Here is a 14,221-nt window from a genome sequence, read left to right as displayed (position 1 = left end):
ACCCCTACGTGGTGGCTATAATGCAAGGCAATAACCTTCGGTTACATTGAGAGGGTGACTCGCTAACTAATGGGCTTTACTGGGCCTTTTACTAGCAAATTCAAAACATTTCAAATTTTCGTAGCAAACAAGCGGGCTTTATTTAAAAAAACATTTCACCCGCTTAACCAAATCAGCATCTCCCCGCCTTTCTTCCCGCCATTGAATATCGACCGTACACGTGTCCTTCACTCTCTAAGTAAATACCAATCGAACGGAGACGAAACGTATTCATCTCCTTCTCTTCGGCTTCAAGAGGTTTTCGTCATCTAGATCTCGTTCCGTACAGTAATGGCGAATTTCACCAATATGCTGATGAATCCATGGGTTCTTCACCTCCAGAAGCTCGATTTAGAGCTCAAGTGCCCTCTATGGTTCGTCTATAGCTTCTTCTATTTTTGTTTTAATTAATTACTTTCGTATTGTTTATAGAATCGTAACAATCGATTATAATCGCAGCTTGAAATTGCTTAATCAACCGGTGTTGCTTCCTTGTGATCACATCTTCTGCGAGTGAGTTTAACTATATATATATATATATATATTATCTGTTACTCTTTATGAATTCGCTACATATTTGATTTCAAATCGATTCTTATTTTTCTGGAATTGATTTTGCAGTTCATGTATACACGAATCGTCACAAGTTGAATCAGGCTGTCCTGTTTGCAAATCCAAACACTCCAAGAAGGGTAAAAGTCAATTAAATATGCATATAATCATAAGATAATCGATTTGTAATCATTCTTGGAAAATTTTGTGCTGAGAGAGTATGTAATTGTTCATGTGCAGCTCGGAGGAATCTGCCTTTCATGGAGAGTGTTATAAGCATATACAAAAGCTTGAACGCAGCTGTCATTGTTCATCTACCACAGTTACAGATCCGAAACACTTCCAACGGTGGATCTGAAGATTCTGAGATGATTGACAAGGATGTGATCAAGGGCAATGGTGGTGGTAGTGACTCTTCTAGTCTTGATGGTTCTCCCCTTCCAGCCTCTGAATCAGACAACTCTGGCAATCACGTGAGATCATTTTCTGATCAGTTTTAATGTTATGTTGTACATTCACTTGAAAGATGTGTAATGATTATATTTTCCTGCTGCAGACACCGGAAAGTCAGAAAGGACCAGCTGCTAAATGTATGAGTGGCATCACTGCTTCTGAGCAGTTTTGCAATGCTGCGAGGAAGCGTATTTGTGTGGAGTCCTTTAGTCGTGATGATTCTATGCTTCCAAAGTCGAAAGACAGTACTCCAAATCCGATAACTCAGGATCAAACTGTGAATCTGTTGATGGAGAACCTCCAGTCATGTGATAATGGAAAAGCACAGATACATCAGGTGCAGTCTCTTCTTGCCATCATTTGATGGCCATTTATATTTGCCAGTCTGTTCTTGAATTATGAAGCATTCTTAATAACACATTGTGGTTTTATTTAAGTTTTTGAATTATTATTTGATTTTTTGTTCTGTCCTTAAGATGTATTACCACTTAATATTTGTATCAATTTTTTTTAGCAGTTACCTGAAAGTCATACTGAACAAGCTGCAAAAAGGAAGTGTGACATCACTGTTTCTGAAGCAATGGAAAATCATCAAAAGGTTTACAAGAGGCAGAAGAACCTGATGCAAAAAGCTGATGATATTGAATTGAAGAACAACTACACATCAACCTCTGATGATCAGCTAATTGGGAATACCTCAAAGTCATCAGATTTGACACCATCTGTAATTTTAGATCAACCATCATCCAACATAACCATATGTGGCTTCTGCCAGTCTGCTAGGGTATCTGAGGTAAAATCTTTTCTCATGGCCTCTGATTTAAAAGCTAAACTTTTTATTTGTTGTGAGGCTTACTCAACTGGCTGGATCTATGTTTCTTTAGGCCACTGGAGAAATGCTGCATTACTCCAGAGGGAATCCGGTGTTTGGAGATGACATCTTCCGATCCAATGTTATCCATGTCCATAGCGCATGTATTGAATGGTAAATAAAACATAACCCAAAACTTTTACAATCTTTTCTCTAAAGGTTATGTATAAAATTTAAGCGAGAATGTTAAATCTTTCTTAATGATAAAAATATTAAAGCTGCTGAATGAATGTGTAGGGCACCGCAAGTTTACTATGAAGCTGACACAGTGAAGAACCTGAACGCAGAGCTGGCTAGGGGAATGAAAATCAAGTGCACCAAATGTAGTCTGAAGGGGGCTGCCTTAGGCTGCTATGTCAAGTCTTGCCGCAGGAGCTACCATGTTCCATGTGCACGAGAGATGTCCAGATGCCGGTGGGATAATGTATGTGCCGTCACATTCTCATGTGCGTATAGTAATTTTTACCGAAGTTCCAATTTTTAAAGTGAAACTGTTTTCTTTGTCCTTACAGGAAGACTTTCTCCTGCTTTGTCCGGCTCATTCTTCAGTTAAATTCCCAAACGAGAAGTCTAGACCTCGTCGTTGTCTACCTGAAGCTGACCCCTTACCAGAAACGTATGAAACCATTTTCAGCGTATTATGACTTTTTCTTGATTTGTTACTAATACAAACTAATAAAATCTCGTTACTTTTTTTCTCTCAGAAAAACTGATGAACTTTGTTTGGTGGAAGACAAACCTGCAATGACAAAAGACCTTGTTCTGTGTGGATCAGCACTCTCCCAAGATGATAAGGTTAGTGATTCTAAGATACTCTTCTTACCACAACACACTCGAGCAAGAAGCGTTCTGTTTGTGGTTTTCCACTTTTGTTTCAAAGTTAGTAAAACTTCTGCTTGCATTGTTATTCCTCAGCGTGTGATGGAAAAGTTAGCTGCTAAACTCAATGCTACAATATCAAGATACTGGAACCCAAGTGTTACACATGTGATTGCTTCTACAAACGAGAAAGGAGCTTGCACAAGAACCTTGAAGGTGCTTATGGGTATTCTCAACGGAAAGTGGATTATCAATGCAGACTGTAAGTTAGATTGCTCATTGCTCTTTACTATTACCAAACATAAATCTTCATCTTTAAATGGATCATCTTTAATTGTTTCCACAGGGATGAAAGCAAGCCTTGAAGCTTCTCAACCTGTTGATGAAGAACAATATGAGATTCACATCGACACTCAAGGATGTCAAGATGGACCAAAAACAGCAAGACTCAGAGCAGCATCTAATGTAAGTTTATCATACCAAAAAAAAAACAAATTTAATAATGTTTTGCTTAGATATCTCACTCTTTATTTTCTTTGTCAAAGCAGAAACCAAAGCTCTTTGACGGCTTGAAATTCTATTTCCATGGAGACTTCTTCAAAGGGTACAAAGAAGACCTTCAGAACCTAGTCAAAGTCGCAGGTGGTACGATCTTGAAAACAGAGGACGAGCTCACCGCAGAAAGCAGTAACAATGTCAGTGAGAGTGACCAAAGATCATCATCAACGATTGTGGTGTACAACATTGATCCTCCACCAGGATGTGGTTTAGGCGAAGAAGTGACGATCATTTGGCAAAGAGCAAATGAAGCAGAAGCTTTATCAAGCAAAACAGAGTCAAAGGTCGTTGGTCACACATGGCTATTGGAGTCCATTGCTGGTTATAAGTTACATCCTATGATCATCAGCTAACTTAGATAAAGAAACAAAAAAAATGTTTCAGTTGCTTTACACAATATATTTTAAGATTGTTATAACTTATAAGTTACATCCTATTTATTAAAATAATTTGTAACAAAAATAAAGATAATTTCAACGTTATATATAGTTCGAGAGATTTGATTGGTGGGTCAGCATTGTAACGGTCAGTTACTTTATCAACCCTAATTAAAATAAAAATAAAAAAGTCAGATATTGGAGTATTAAAATAATATACGGAAAACAATAATATTAAAACCTAATAAAAATCCCAATTCCAAAGTTGTAGCTTTTTCCCCCGCTCTTCAGATCGTCGTCCCTACCACGCTCCCCTCCTCAATTTCGATGTGCGACTACTGCGACCCATTTAAACCCGATCAAAGACCTTGAAACACCCCCCCCAACGAAAGGAAATTCATCTCCATCTCCAGTTATGGGTTGCTTTCCACGTTGTTTCGGTCGCCGGAGTAATCGCCGGCGTCAGAAACGTAGAGAGTCCGAGTCCGATCAGGGTAAAGCAAACGTAAGTCCCTCGCGTGTTTCCTGAGAAAAGTTTCTTATTTTTGCATGAGCTTTTTCTTTGGATTCATCTTCCAGATAGATAGATTAGATCATCTTTGTGTTTTTATCCAATTTAGTTTGCTTGACTCGAAGAAACTCTTTGCTTTTGTTGCATAGAATCTCTATGTGGAATCTGCAAAAGCTGATCTTCTCAGTGATAGAATCTCTGCAGTTGTGGAGATCATCCCGAAAAGCTCGGTGATTCCAATCACTGAAATTTGGTGCGTGATTGATTTTGATTTTTTTTTTTTTGTGGCTAGTTGTTCTTATAGATTCAAGCTTTTGAGCTTTGTTTAAAGCTTAACAAATGCTGATTTTTGTCAGTGACGAGGCTGAAGAGAAAAGTAGTCCAAGTCCTAATAGGAAGAGAGTCACTTTTGACTCCAAAGTCAAAACTCATGACAACGTTGCGTTACAAGATTCTGCTGAAGAACTCTTGCAAGAGGAGAAACAAGAGGTTGTGCCCGAAGTGAATCCAAGCAAGACTGTTCAGTCTCCTGAGGTTGCCTCGAACCCCTCAGGTTCACATCCTTCAAACTACAGGTACGAGAATTGCAGAGAAAGCGATGATGAAGTGGAGGAGGATGAGTTAAACTGCGGTGAAAGCGACCTGGATGAAGAGTTTTATAGTGATGAAGCGTTTAGTGAGGATAAGCTAACCAAAGGAGTTAAGATTGATGCACAGCTGAGAAGGTCTGCTGAGAGCGTTGGAGATGGAAACCACTATGCACAAGGAGTGCTTAACCCCGTTGAGAATCTTACTCAGTGGAAATCCGCTAAGTCCAATGGGAAGACGATGCAGAAACAGTCTCAAAAGGAGAACTCCAACAACCTCATCTCAGATCAACCAGACAAAAAGGATTCCTTCTCTTTCGGCGGAGACTCTCAGACTGATGAACCCAAGAAAGCTGGAAACAAAGAGTTAACTGTTGATGCTAGCCTTTCGACATGGCTGTCAACATCTGAGACGGGTAGCGAATGCAACAGCGTTTCTAACACACCGGAGAAAAACAAGCCTGCAAGCTACTCAAAGCGGGTTATAAACAGCCATGACGAAAGGCCTGTGCTATGTGCATTGACATCGGAGGAGATCAAACAGTTCTCGGCTGCTTCTACGCCAAGGAAGTCACCGAGGAAGAGTCATGATGAAACACCTATCATAGGCACAGTTGGTGGGTACTGGGGTGATCACTCAAAGGCAGTAGATAGCGGCGGCTCTGTATCTTCATTCAAGGGAATACCGAACACCACCAGTAAGTACAGAGAGGTACGCTTAAACCGGTTTCAAAACCAACAGCCACGAGTGTAATAATCAATCAAGTCCTTTTTATTTCTTTGAGAATGACATGTTTTTGTGTGGACAATGCAGGATAAAAGCGTGAATTGGCATTCAACACCATTTGAGGCAAGGCTGGAGAAAGCTTTGAAGAGAGATAAATAATGGTGCTGCACTCTTTCAACACTTTCACTTGATTGTGTTTGATTTTTATTTTGATTTGATTTCTCTCTTGTAGTATATTTGGTACTACTGAAAAAAAAAACATTTGTTATCCATATATAATATAACATGAAAAATGGAAGACAAAAAACAAGAATCAGAACCAAAACTGTTCTCTCTTATTTATGGATTCTTCTTCTTGTACAATGAAAGCTAAAATCAGAGGTTTATTATGTTTTGATTAGGCGACATAGTAGATGGAGTTAGGGAGCTTGAAGGTTCTCTGGGGAAGAGGACAACCTGCAAAGCTGCTCCATTGGTCTGCCATCACTCCCCAAACTCTGTAACCAAGACTTGTTAGCCATGTCCTCTTCTCTGACTTGTATTGTTTGACTTCTTTTTGTTCATCTTCTAGCCCCCTGCATTGTTTTTAGCTTTTAGTACATTGGTTTGTCTAATCTGGTTTGAGCAAACCAGAATAAATAACTAGAGGGGTGTATAACTATGGTTTTTAGCTCAACTGGAGTCAATATATTGAAAACTTTAATGAAAGTGTTAGTGAATGGACAAATTTAGCTTTTGTGGTGTGTATGTCATCATTAGCCCTAATTACTCTTAATTTAATACTCAACTAGATTTTGACCCGCCCTTAAAGGGCGGGTATATTTTTCGTTTTAATTTTTTGAAAAATTTATTTTTTATGTTTGTGTTATTTTTTGTAATTATATTTGTGTTTAATAATAATTTAATTTAATATAATTTTTTGTAACTATATTAAATATGTCAAGCTGCATAATTATACACTTATGTCATATGTATTTCAGAAAGTATTTTTAAAATTTATTCCTAAATTTAGCAACATATTATATTTTCTTAGTAGTTACCTAACATAATTAGTCAAGAATATTTGCATTCAAAAACCCCGATTCGGAATCGATCCGAAAATCAAAGTTTCATAATCTATTAGGTTTGACCTATATACTCGAACGATTCTTAAAATGTTATATCCAAAAACCAATATCAATTCCAACCCGCACCGAAAGACGAACAATTTTTTTTGAAAAAATGTTTTAAAATAATAAATTTTAATATATTTAGTTAAATATATATGTAAATAGGTTAATAAGGTCTTCACTAACTTTAAGTAAAATCACATTTAATAAATATTTTTAATTGAATAACCTATTTAAAACCCGTTAAATTAAAACCTACAGAATATATTTTTATAAGTAATACTATCATAATAATATCATGTTCCTAATTTAATAGAATAGATAAATTAAATAATTTAGTTTTCTTATAAACAGTTATTTATATTTATTATTTTTCTTAATTGATTCATGGTTTATATTGTTGGACTAAACCTATGTCAAGTGGTCATGTTCTTAATTTAATAGAATAGATTTTGAAATTTTAAGTTGGACATAACTTTTATTAATTTGTCATGTTGTTGTTTTAATAGAATAGATTTTGAAATTTTAAGTTGGACATAACTTTTATTAATTGGTCATGTTGTTGTTTTAATAGAATAGATATCTGAAAATAGAATAGATAACAATAAATAAATTTGATTTGTGATAATTAGATTTTAAGAAAACTTTTACTATATTATTAGAGAAAATTATGATACAGAGAACCAAAATTATTTCATGTGGTTTAGATTAATATTAATTTATTTTTGTTATTGATAATTTCATCAATATGTTATATATAAGCTTAATATTTTGTTTTTAGTTTTACATTATAATAATTTTATTTAATTATTTATTAGCTTAATTTTTTTAAAATAGTCAAATAAGAAATCAAAATTGAAAATAAAATCTAAAATTAAATTATTAAATTACTTTTATGTGCAGTAATATTCAATGCACATGTTTGGAATGAAGAGCTAAAGGCACCGGCCGCACACCTATTAAAAGCTCATCGTCTTCTCCACTGTCACCGTTTTGATTCTGACGACAACTCCCAATTTAAACTTTCAATCAAAGCTTATAAACTTAAGCTTTCTCTGTTAAGATTCATACTTTAACTCTTTCTTCAACGAAACTCGACATTATCTCCATCCCAAACTTATCCACTTTTTGTCAATCAAAACCAAATGAATCTCCCAAAAAAATGTAAAAGCTCCAAGTCCTATAATCTCAGATCAAAAAGTCAAGGAAAATGAACCAAAAAATTCTGATTTTTATTGGTAAAAAAACTGATGAAAATCAGAACACTCTAGTTTTCGAATCAAGATAGCGCATCAAGCAAAGAGTAACTACTGGAACAGAAACAAAAAGTAAAACTATAATTTACAGACAGATTAAAAGAAGAAGGAGCAACTTTCTCTCATATTTCAGAAAGAAGAAGAAGTGGGTTCCGCGAATTTTGGGTTTAGTTAACGTAGAGGTTATAAAATATATTGATTGAAATAGTTATTAATATAATTAATTATATGCAGTTATATTTTAAATTGGACATAACTTTTATCAATGGGTCATACTGCTGTTTTAATAGAATAGATAAATTAAGAAATTTTAAACGTCTCAAATTAATGTGTATAAAATTTATATAAATATAAACAATATATTAAAATGGTAAATTATATCTTTAATTTTCTAGATACTTTAAAATGTTTTGATGTTATTTTTTCATTTTACATCTAAAATGCATCTATATTTAAGATAAATATTTTATATACACTAAATAATCGGATAAAAACAATACAAAATTTGTATCTGTAAAATTGAATCATTACATATCATAAAATCAAGTATTTTTAATAATTTACATAAAATATACAAAAGTAAAGAAGATTTTTTTTTGTAAATTAATAACTTTATAAATTAATAATATTTTATAGTTCGAATATTATTAATTTATAAAAAAATTACTGTATATATGAAACTAGCAACTGCTTATTGTATTGGTTTCTCTTGTTTTTCGGTTTAGATAATGTATGAACCGAAGAGAGTATGTTTTTCAATCTCTGGTTTAATAATACCTGAGGATGAGGTTGGACCAGCCATAGTAACCGGCTTGGATCAGGTTGTCAACGGTGGCAGATCTGAGATATTCTTTCCGAGAAGAGATCAAGAAGATCTTGATTCCTCTTTCTCTGATCTCATGGTACAACTTAACCATGTGTGGCACTGGTGGTGCTTTCCTCTTCCTTACCCAATCCTCGAATTTAGTAGAGTTCAATTTTTCTCCTCTGTTTTCAATTCCATAATCATAAAAAAAAAATTAAAGATCAATTGGACACAATTAAACCCCGGTTATCTTAAACCGGTCAAACCAGAGAGCTAATAGTATTAGATTTACCCGAAGAAGCCGTTGCTCTTGTGGTAAGGAATGGTAGAGAGAAGCGTGTCATCAACATCAAAGATCCAAGCGTCCATGCCATCGCACTTACTCTTGCTACAACACATGCTCCCGAAATGAAGGATGACCTCATCGACGGCTCTCTCAACGTCATCCTCGTACTGAGATGACGTCATGTAATTCTGGACGTGAGACACGCACTCCTGAGGCACCACGTCGAAGTTTCTGATGTTGTGTACTTCCACGTTGAACCTCCAGCTTTCGCAGTACCGTTTCAGGTTGGTCGATAGCCCCGAAGTAACAAGACCGGGTTGGCTTGGGGATGAACCGAGTGATTTGAGCTGGTTCAAGATGTTCCAGTCACGAGCTGAGACGACTCCGACCAAGAGTGAGGCTAGTGCTAGAGAAAGAAAGATGGATCGGTCCATGTTTGAGAAGAAGTGCTTTGGATCTTTGAGAAAATCTGATCACAAGTGTGTATGTAAAGAGGGTTTTATAGGTAGAGAAGAGTCAGGGTAAGCCATAACAATAAAGAATTCAGAAAGAAAAAAACACAAATCTGAATCCAAGTTTTTTGGCGTTTCATTAATTTTTAAATATTTTATTGTAATTTCATATCCAGATTTTTTTTAATATATATATTGATCTTTGTTTACTATACTGGTAATTGTTCTTTTACACCTTAAATATTAGGGGAACACAATTATGAAAGTTTAGCTTAATATGCGGGAGAAACAAAAAGAATGTGGATAATTAAACTAATTGATAAGTAAGTATGATTGCATGAGCAATTGATCTCCTCAATTAGTGGCGTTAAAATTGTGAAAAAGCATTACGCGACATGGCTAATTTGTCAAGAGATTTTGGGCACAGATGGTACACATTGCATTATTGAGAATTATACTTTGGATAAAAAGATTGCAATGAATAAATTTTTACGTAGTCTTAACGACACCATAATCACGCGAAACCTACATATGCTCCAACGTAAATGATCTAAGTCTCCATATCAAAGTAAATACATTATAAATTGCTTAAGTGAAATGGAAAGGAGTCAAAGGACTGGAGAAATGTAGATCTAGAAGTATGTGGTCAGGTTATGGTGACAAATTGATTGAAGAATGGGAATACAAGCACATGGAATTTAATTTAAAAAAAATAAATAGCGGTGAAAAACCAACTGAATATGCGATTTGCTAGTATATATGAGGACAACGTTTAAATGATATTATTATATAGACAAACATATCTAATATACATAGAGGAAGTGGCTAAGCATGACCTTCAAGAACAATTCATACTTGTTCCCACTTGCCATTTTATTTACGTATAAAACTGGCTCACATATATTTTTAATAGCATATTGATTTAGATCTCGGAAATTAATGATTTAGTGAATTTATATATATATATATATCCATATCAACTTAAGTATAAGCTATTTTCTTAGACAAACAATTATTAAAAGGATCGAATTGGTCAAACAAAGTTCATAAACCACACTCCATGCCGATCCACTCTTTAAATCATGATGCTATTTGTTAATAGTTTGTTAACCATTTCAGTGGTTTAATCACATATTAGACAATTTCCAACCCACCTCTATTTTTATCTCTATATTTTTCTCTAAAATAGGGAAACTCTATTATAGAGATGGATTTGCTCTAATGTATGACTCTATAATAGAGTTCCTCTATTTATAGGGGAAAATATAGAGATTTGCTATTTTCATCTCTAAATATAAAGGTAAAAAGTAGGATTCCTCTATATTTTTCTCTAAAATAGAAGAACTCTATTATAGAGGCATACATTATAGCAAATTCACCTCTATAATAGAGATCTCTATTTTAGAGGAAAATATAGAAATATAATAAATTAATTTTACTGAGAAAGTGGTTCAACTGCAATCTGAGCTGCCGTTAGCTGTTCACATGAACAAACCATGTGAACAATTGACAAAAATATAATCTTCATTTTTCAACAAATCGATAGTAGCTCGTAACTAATAGTATTGTTTAGTAGAGTAAATGAATGGTTTAGCAAAAACAAACAACGTGGTTAAATAGGTAGTTTTGAATTTGTTGTATTACACAAGAAAATTAAACGAATGGCATATACATATGCTTATGGTTCACTATACGATAGAAACACATGTAGTTTCATTTATAAAATCTGAAAAATGAAATACAGTTAATACTTAGAAAGAAAAAAAACAATCAATCAATCAGCTTCACTCCCAACTCAAATGTAGCTTACTTCTGGTTTACGTTCCGTCTTTACCTAATAAATCGACCATTGACACTAACACAACGTCTTGAAACATTTCTAACGTTGGCTCACTGATTCTTCAAGATCACCGATATTGGACTCCTAACTCGCTGCATCATATTCTTAGAGTTGACTCAAATCAACTGTCCCTTCACAAAGGTAGCCACACCCAAACCCTATAGCTCAACGTTTGATCCACATGGCTAGACACAAGTCTCTTAGGGTTTACAATCACTTTGACCCCATAAGGAGCCTTACCATTCACCGAGAATATCGAACTAGGGCTCCCAGCGCTAGCCACACGCCTCGTGATCATTTCCAACGTTAGCACAAAAAATGATGATACTAAGACAAAACCATATCGTCATCTTGATCCTCTGAATCAACGTTACCATAGTCACAGTGCTTACATTTCATAGATGTTGGAGTTAGATGCAAAACATTATCAATCCTTTTCTCAATCCAAGCTAACCTTCTCTCAAAGCTCAACACACCTCTATGCATATTCCTAGTATCAATCTCAGCGACCAGAGCGCAAACACGCAAAAGAATGTAGTAATCAGCGTGAACTGCGTATACTAATGCTCCATCATCTTTCTTCCTCACGTATTGAATATACCCTTGTCTCTTTACTTTCACCCGTGGCGGTATGTAGACGAAATAGTTCTCTCCCATGTCTGCTATTAGTCTGCTTATCGCTCTCTCCTTTGATCCACTATCTTCTTGATTATTATCATCTGGTGTTGATGGAGAACATTCGATTGATGGCTCACAAGGAGTGTCTCTTCCCCTCTTGGATGGAGTTTCAGATTCCTCTTCTTCTTCCTTCTGGTAAGAACTCCACAGCTTACCAACGGTTCTGTAAGTGTCATCAGCTGAAGCTGCTTCTAACCCAGCAAAGATCTCGTTCTTCCCGTGCGTTAAATATGAACAAAGATCATTTTCAAAATCAGCGGTGGTTTCAGCATCAAGCTCGTGATACTTCTTTTCAAGCGTCTTCATAAGCTCTTTAGTGTCAAACTCAGTCGCTTTCTTGTTCACTTGTATTAACTCTCCATCATCATCATCACCAGACTCCTCAGAAGCAGCATCATCAACCAAACTCTTCTCCCACATACCGAAACCATTAATGTTATAAAGCATCCGTATCGCCACAACAAGAATAGACATGACAAAGACACGAGTGGGAAGCCTGTGCTGGCTTTTGGACAAGTAAATCTCCGAAGGCATTGCCCAGAGACGCACAAGATCCATAACCTTATCCACGGGAACAGACAAACGCTTCAGATAGTTCAAAGCAATGCCGTGGAAATTCACAGGAGGCAAAACCAAACCGATAACATCAGCAATGGAAGCCGCTTGCACTTCCAAGTTGTGAGCAGAAACAATCTCATCGGGGCGAAACATGACGCTAGCTCCCACGGGACAAGTAGCTGTTCGCTCTCCCATCAGTTCTTGAATTTTGAGGAAACATGATTGGTAAGGAAGCTTTCCTTCTCGTGCCCATCTCACTATATCCGTGGGTAGAACCGGTGCTCCCGCTTTGTGACAAGCAAGGAAAGATATAGCTAAAGAGCTCGACAGTGGTAGAGAGTTCCTGAGCTGACTTAGCCATATCGTTACTGCTCTTTTACCATCAAAGCTACGGTGTTCTGAACTATCTTTGTCTCGGTTACTACGCCGCTTCTTAACCTCTTTTACTTCTCCATTTGTCTCTAACAAATTGAAATTAAAGAACATAACATCAAGAAATGAAATAAATAACACTAACTGGTCCAACAAGTAAACGGTTGAGAACGACAATCACTACTTAGAGCCCCAATATTACAAACCGCACCACAGTTAATAGTAACAAAAATCTCTAAAAATATTACTATTAAGACTCTAAAGCAATTGTTCCGCAGTTGTCACCACAATCACTACTTAGAGTCCCAATGTTACAAACCGCACCATAGTTAATAGTAACAAAAATCTCTAAAAATGTTACTATTAAAACTGTAACGCAATTGTTCAGCAGTTGTCAACTATATATTTATATGTTTGTATTAATATTGATACCGCACCGCACTTGTTCCGCAGTTGTATTGGTTCTGTTTGAGTCACTTGTAATCGGATCTATATTCCTGTTCTCGGGTTTAATTATATAATTATGCTACCTTGAGATTGAAGCTCGGAATCACGAATAGCATTATCAGCCCAATCTTGATCAAAGGCACCAGAGAGCGCCAAGAAACGCAAGCAGATGGGTCCCACAAGCCCAACAATTAACGGCGTCACGTTGAACTTCTCAACCAACGCATCGCACTGATAAGTTATCATCATGATAAGACCGTTAGCGTATCTCTCTCTCGTCTGCTGGTAACAATCCTCGTAGCTCAAAGCCTTCACACCTTCTTCTCCTCCGAAATCCTCCGGATCCGTTGGCTCTCCTACGTCGCCGCCGCCGCCGTTAAGCTGAGTGATCTTGCTTGCGGATTTGAGCTGAGAGCGAAATTGGGAGTAGCGATTCGTTTCCTCGAGATGCTGCGAAGGAGTAGCTGTTGGTTGCGTTGTTACACGGCGAATGTTGAGCTGCGAATACGTTCCTCCGACGCGTGTACCTCCGCCGTCTCCGGCGAAGTCCTCGTCTTCGACGGCGGTTGCGATTACATCGTCGGCTCGAACGCCGCATTGGAGGCAGTAGAAGAAGCCGTCTTCTTCTTCGAATTCGTCGTTGTCGCAGCCGTTGCAGATCATCTTATTAGTCTCCATGATTGATTCAAGGAAAGAGAGAGAGAGAGAGAGAGAGAGAGAGAGAGAGAGATAAACCCTAAATCAGGTTTACGAAAAACACGAAGAGGGTGAAGATTGCTCCCGACTCAATACGACGTCGTACACCTATTTTATTGGGCTCTATATGATGCATTAAAGCCCAATATATAGATCCATTTCACTGACTGTCATAGATATGTTATTATCAAAGCCCATGAAAGATGTTAAAATCAAACCGGAATACTA

At 36.4% G+C, this 14,221-nt stretch overlaps 4 protein-coding genes across 5 annotated transcripts; 2 read left to right on the top strand and 2 right to left on the bottom strand.

Moving 5' to 3' along the window:
- Positions 1 to 269: 269 nt before the first annotated feature.
- Positions 270 to 3,797, top strand: LOC103843674 (BRCA1-associated RING domain protein 1). The gene is made up of 13 exons (XM_009120427.3): positions 270 to 413; positions 499 to 552; positions 661 to 731; positions 832 to 1,064; positions 1,148 to 1,381; positions 1,562 to 1,837; positions 1,929 to 2,029; positions 2,153 to 2,339; positions 2,428 to 2,531; positions 2,620 to 2,710; positions 2,831 to 2,996; positions 3,081 to 3,199; positions 3,283 to 3,797. Exons 1-13 carry the CDS (start codon positions 331 to 333, stop codon positions 3,643 to 3,645), a joined length of 2,082 nt encoding a protein of 693 aa, XP_009118675.1. The 5' UTR covers positions 270 to 330; the 3' UTR covers positions 3,646 to 3,797.
- A 35-nt stretch (positions 3,798 to 3,832) lies between these two features.
- LOC103843673 lies at positions 3,833 to 6,288 on the top strand. The gene is made up of 5 exons (XM_009120426.3): positions 3,833 to 4,174; positions 4,330 to 4,433; positions 4,537 to 5,479; positions 5,582 to 5,655; positions 5,896 to 6,288. Exons 1-4 carry the CDS (start codon positions 4,085 to 4,087, stop codon positions 5,651 to 5,653), a joined length of 1,209 nt encoding a protein of 402 aa, XP_009118674.1. The 5' UTR covers positions 3,833 to 4,084; the 3' UTR covers positions 5,654 to 5,655; positions 5,896 to 6,288.
- Positions 5,746 to 9,909, bottom strand: LOC103843848 (acid phosphatase 1). The gene is made up of 3 exons (XM_009120628.2): positions 8,957 to 9,909; positions 8,637 to 8,846; positions 5,746 to 6,069 (listed from the first exon to the last, which is right to left on the bottom strand). Exons 1-3 carry the CDS (start codon positions 9,382 to 9,384, stop codon positions 5,892 to 5,894), a joined length of 816 nt encoding a protein of 271 aa, XP_009118876.2. The 5' UTR covers positions 9,385 to 9,909; the 3' UTR covers positions 5,746 to 5,891.
- Positions 9,910 to 11,019: 1,110 nt separating this feature from the next.
- Positions 11,020 to 14,209, bottom strand: LOC103843672 (TATA box-binding protein-associated factor RNA polymerase I subunit B). Of its 2 annotated transcripts, XM_033279702.1 has the most exons (3): positions 13,381 to 14,209; positions 12,026 to 12,939; positions 11,020 to 11,992 (listed from the first exon to the last, which is right to left on the bottom strand). In XM_033279702.1, exons 1-3 carry the CDS (start codon positions 13,973 to 13,975, stop codon positions 11,570 to 11,572), a joined length of 1,932 nt encoding a protein of 643 aa, XP_033135593.1. In that variant the 5' UTR covers positions 13,976 to 14,209; the 3' UTR covers positions 11,020 to 11,569. The 2 variants fall into 2 exon arrangements, with proteins under 2 accessions (XP_033135593.1, XP_009118673.1); XM_009120425.3 differs by having other exon boundaries at positions 11,020 to 12,939.
- Between the last annotated feature and the right edge of the window lie 12 nt (positions 14,210 to 14,221).

This window comes from Brassica rapa, chromosome A09 (assembly GCF_000309985.2).
Source record: "Brassica rapa cultivar Chiifu-401-42 chromosome A09, CAAS_Brap_v3.01, whole genome shotgun sequence".
NCBI lineage: Eukaryota > Viridiplantae > Streptophyta > Magnoliopsida > Brassicales > Brassicaceae > Brassica > Brassica rapa.
The sequence above is the reverse complement of the archived record's forward strand: the minus strand, read 5'-3'. Positions and strand labels throughout refer to the sequence as shown.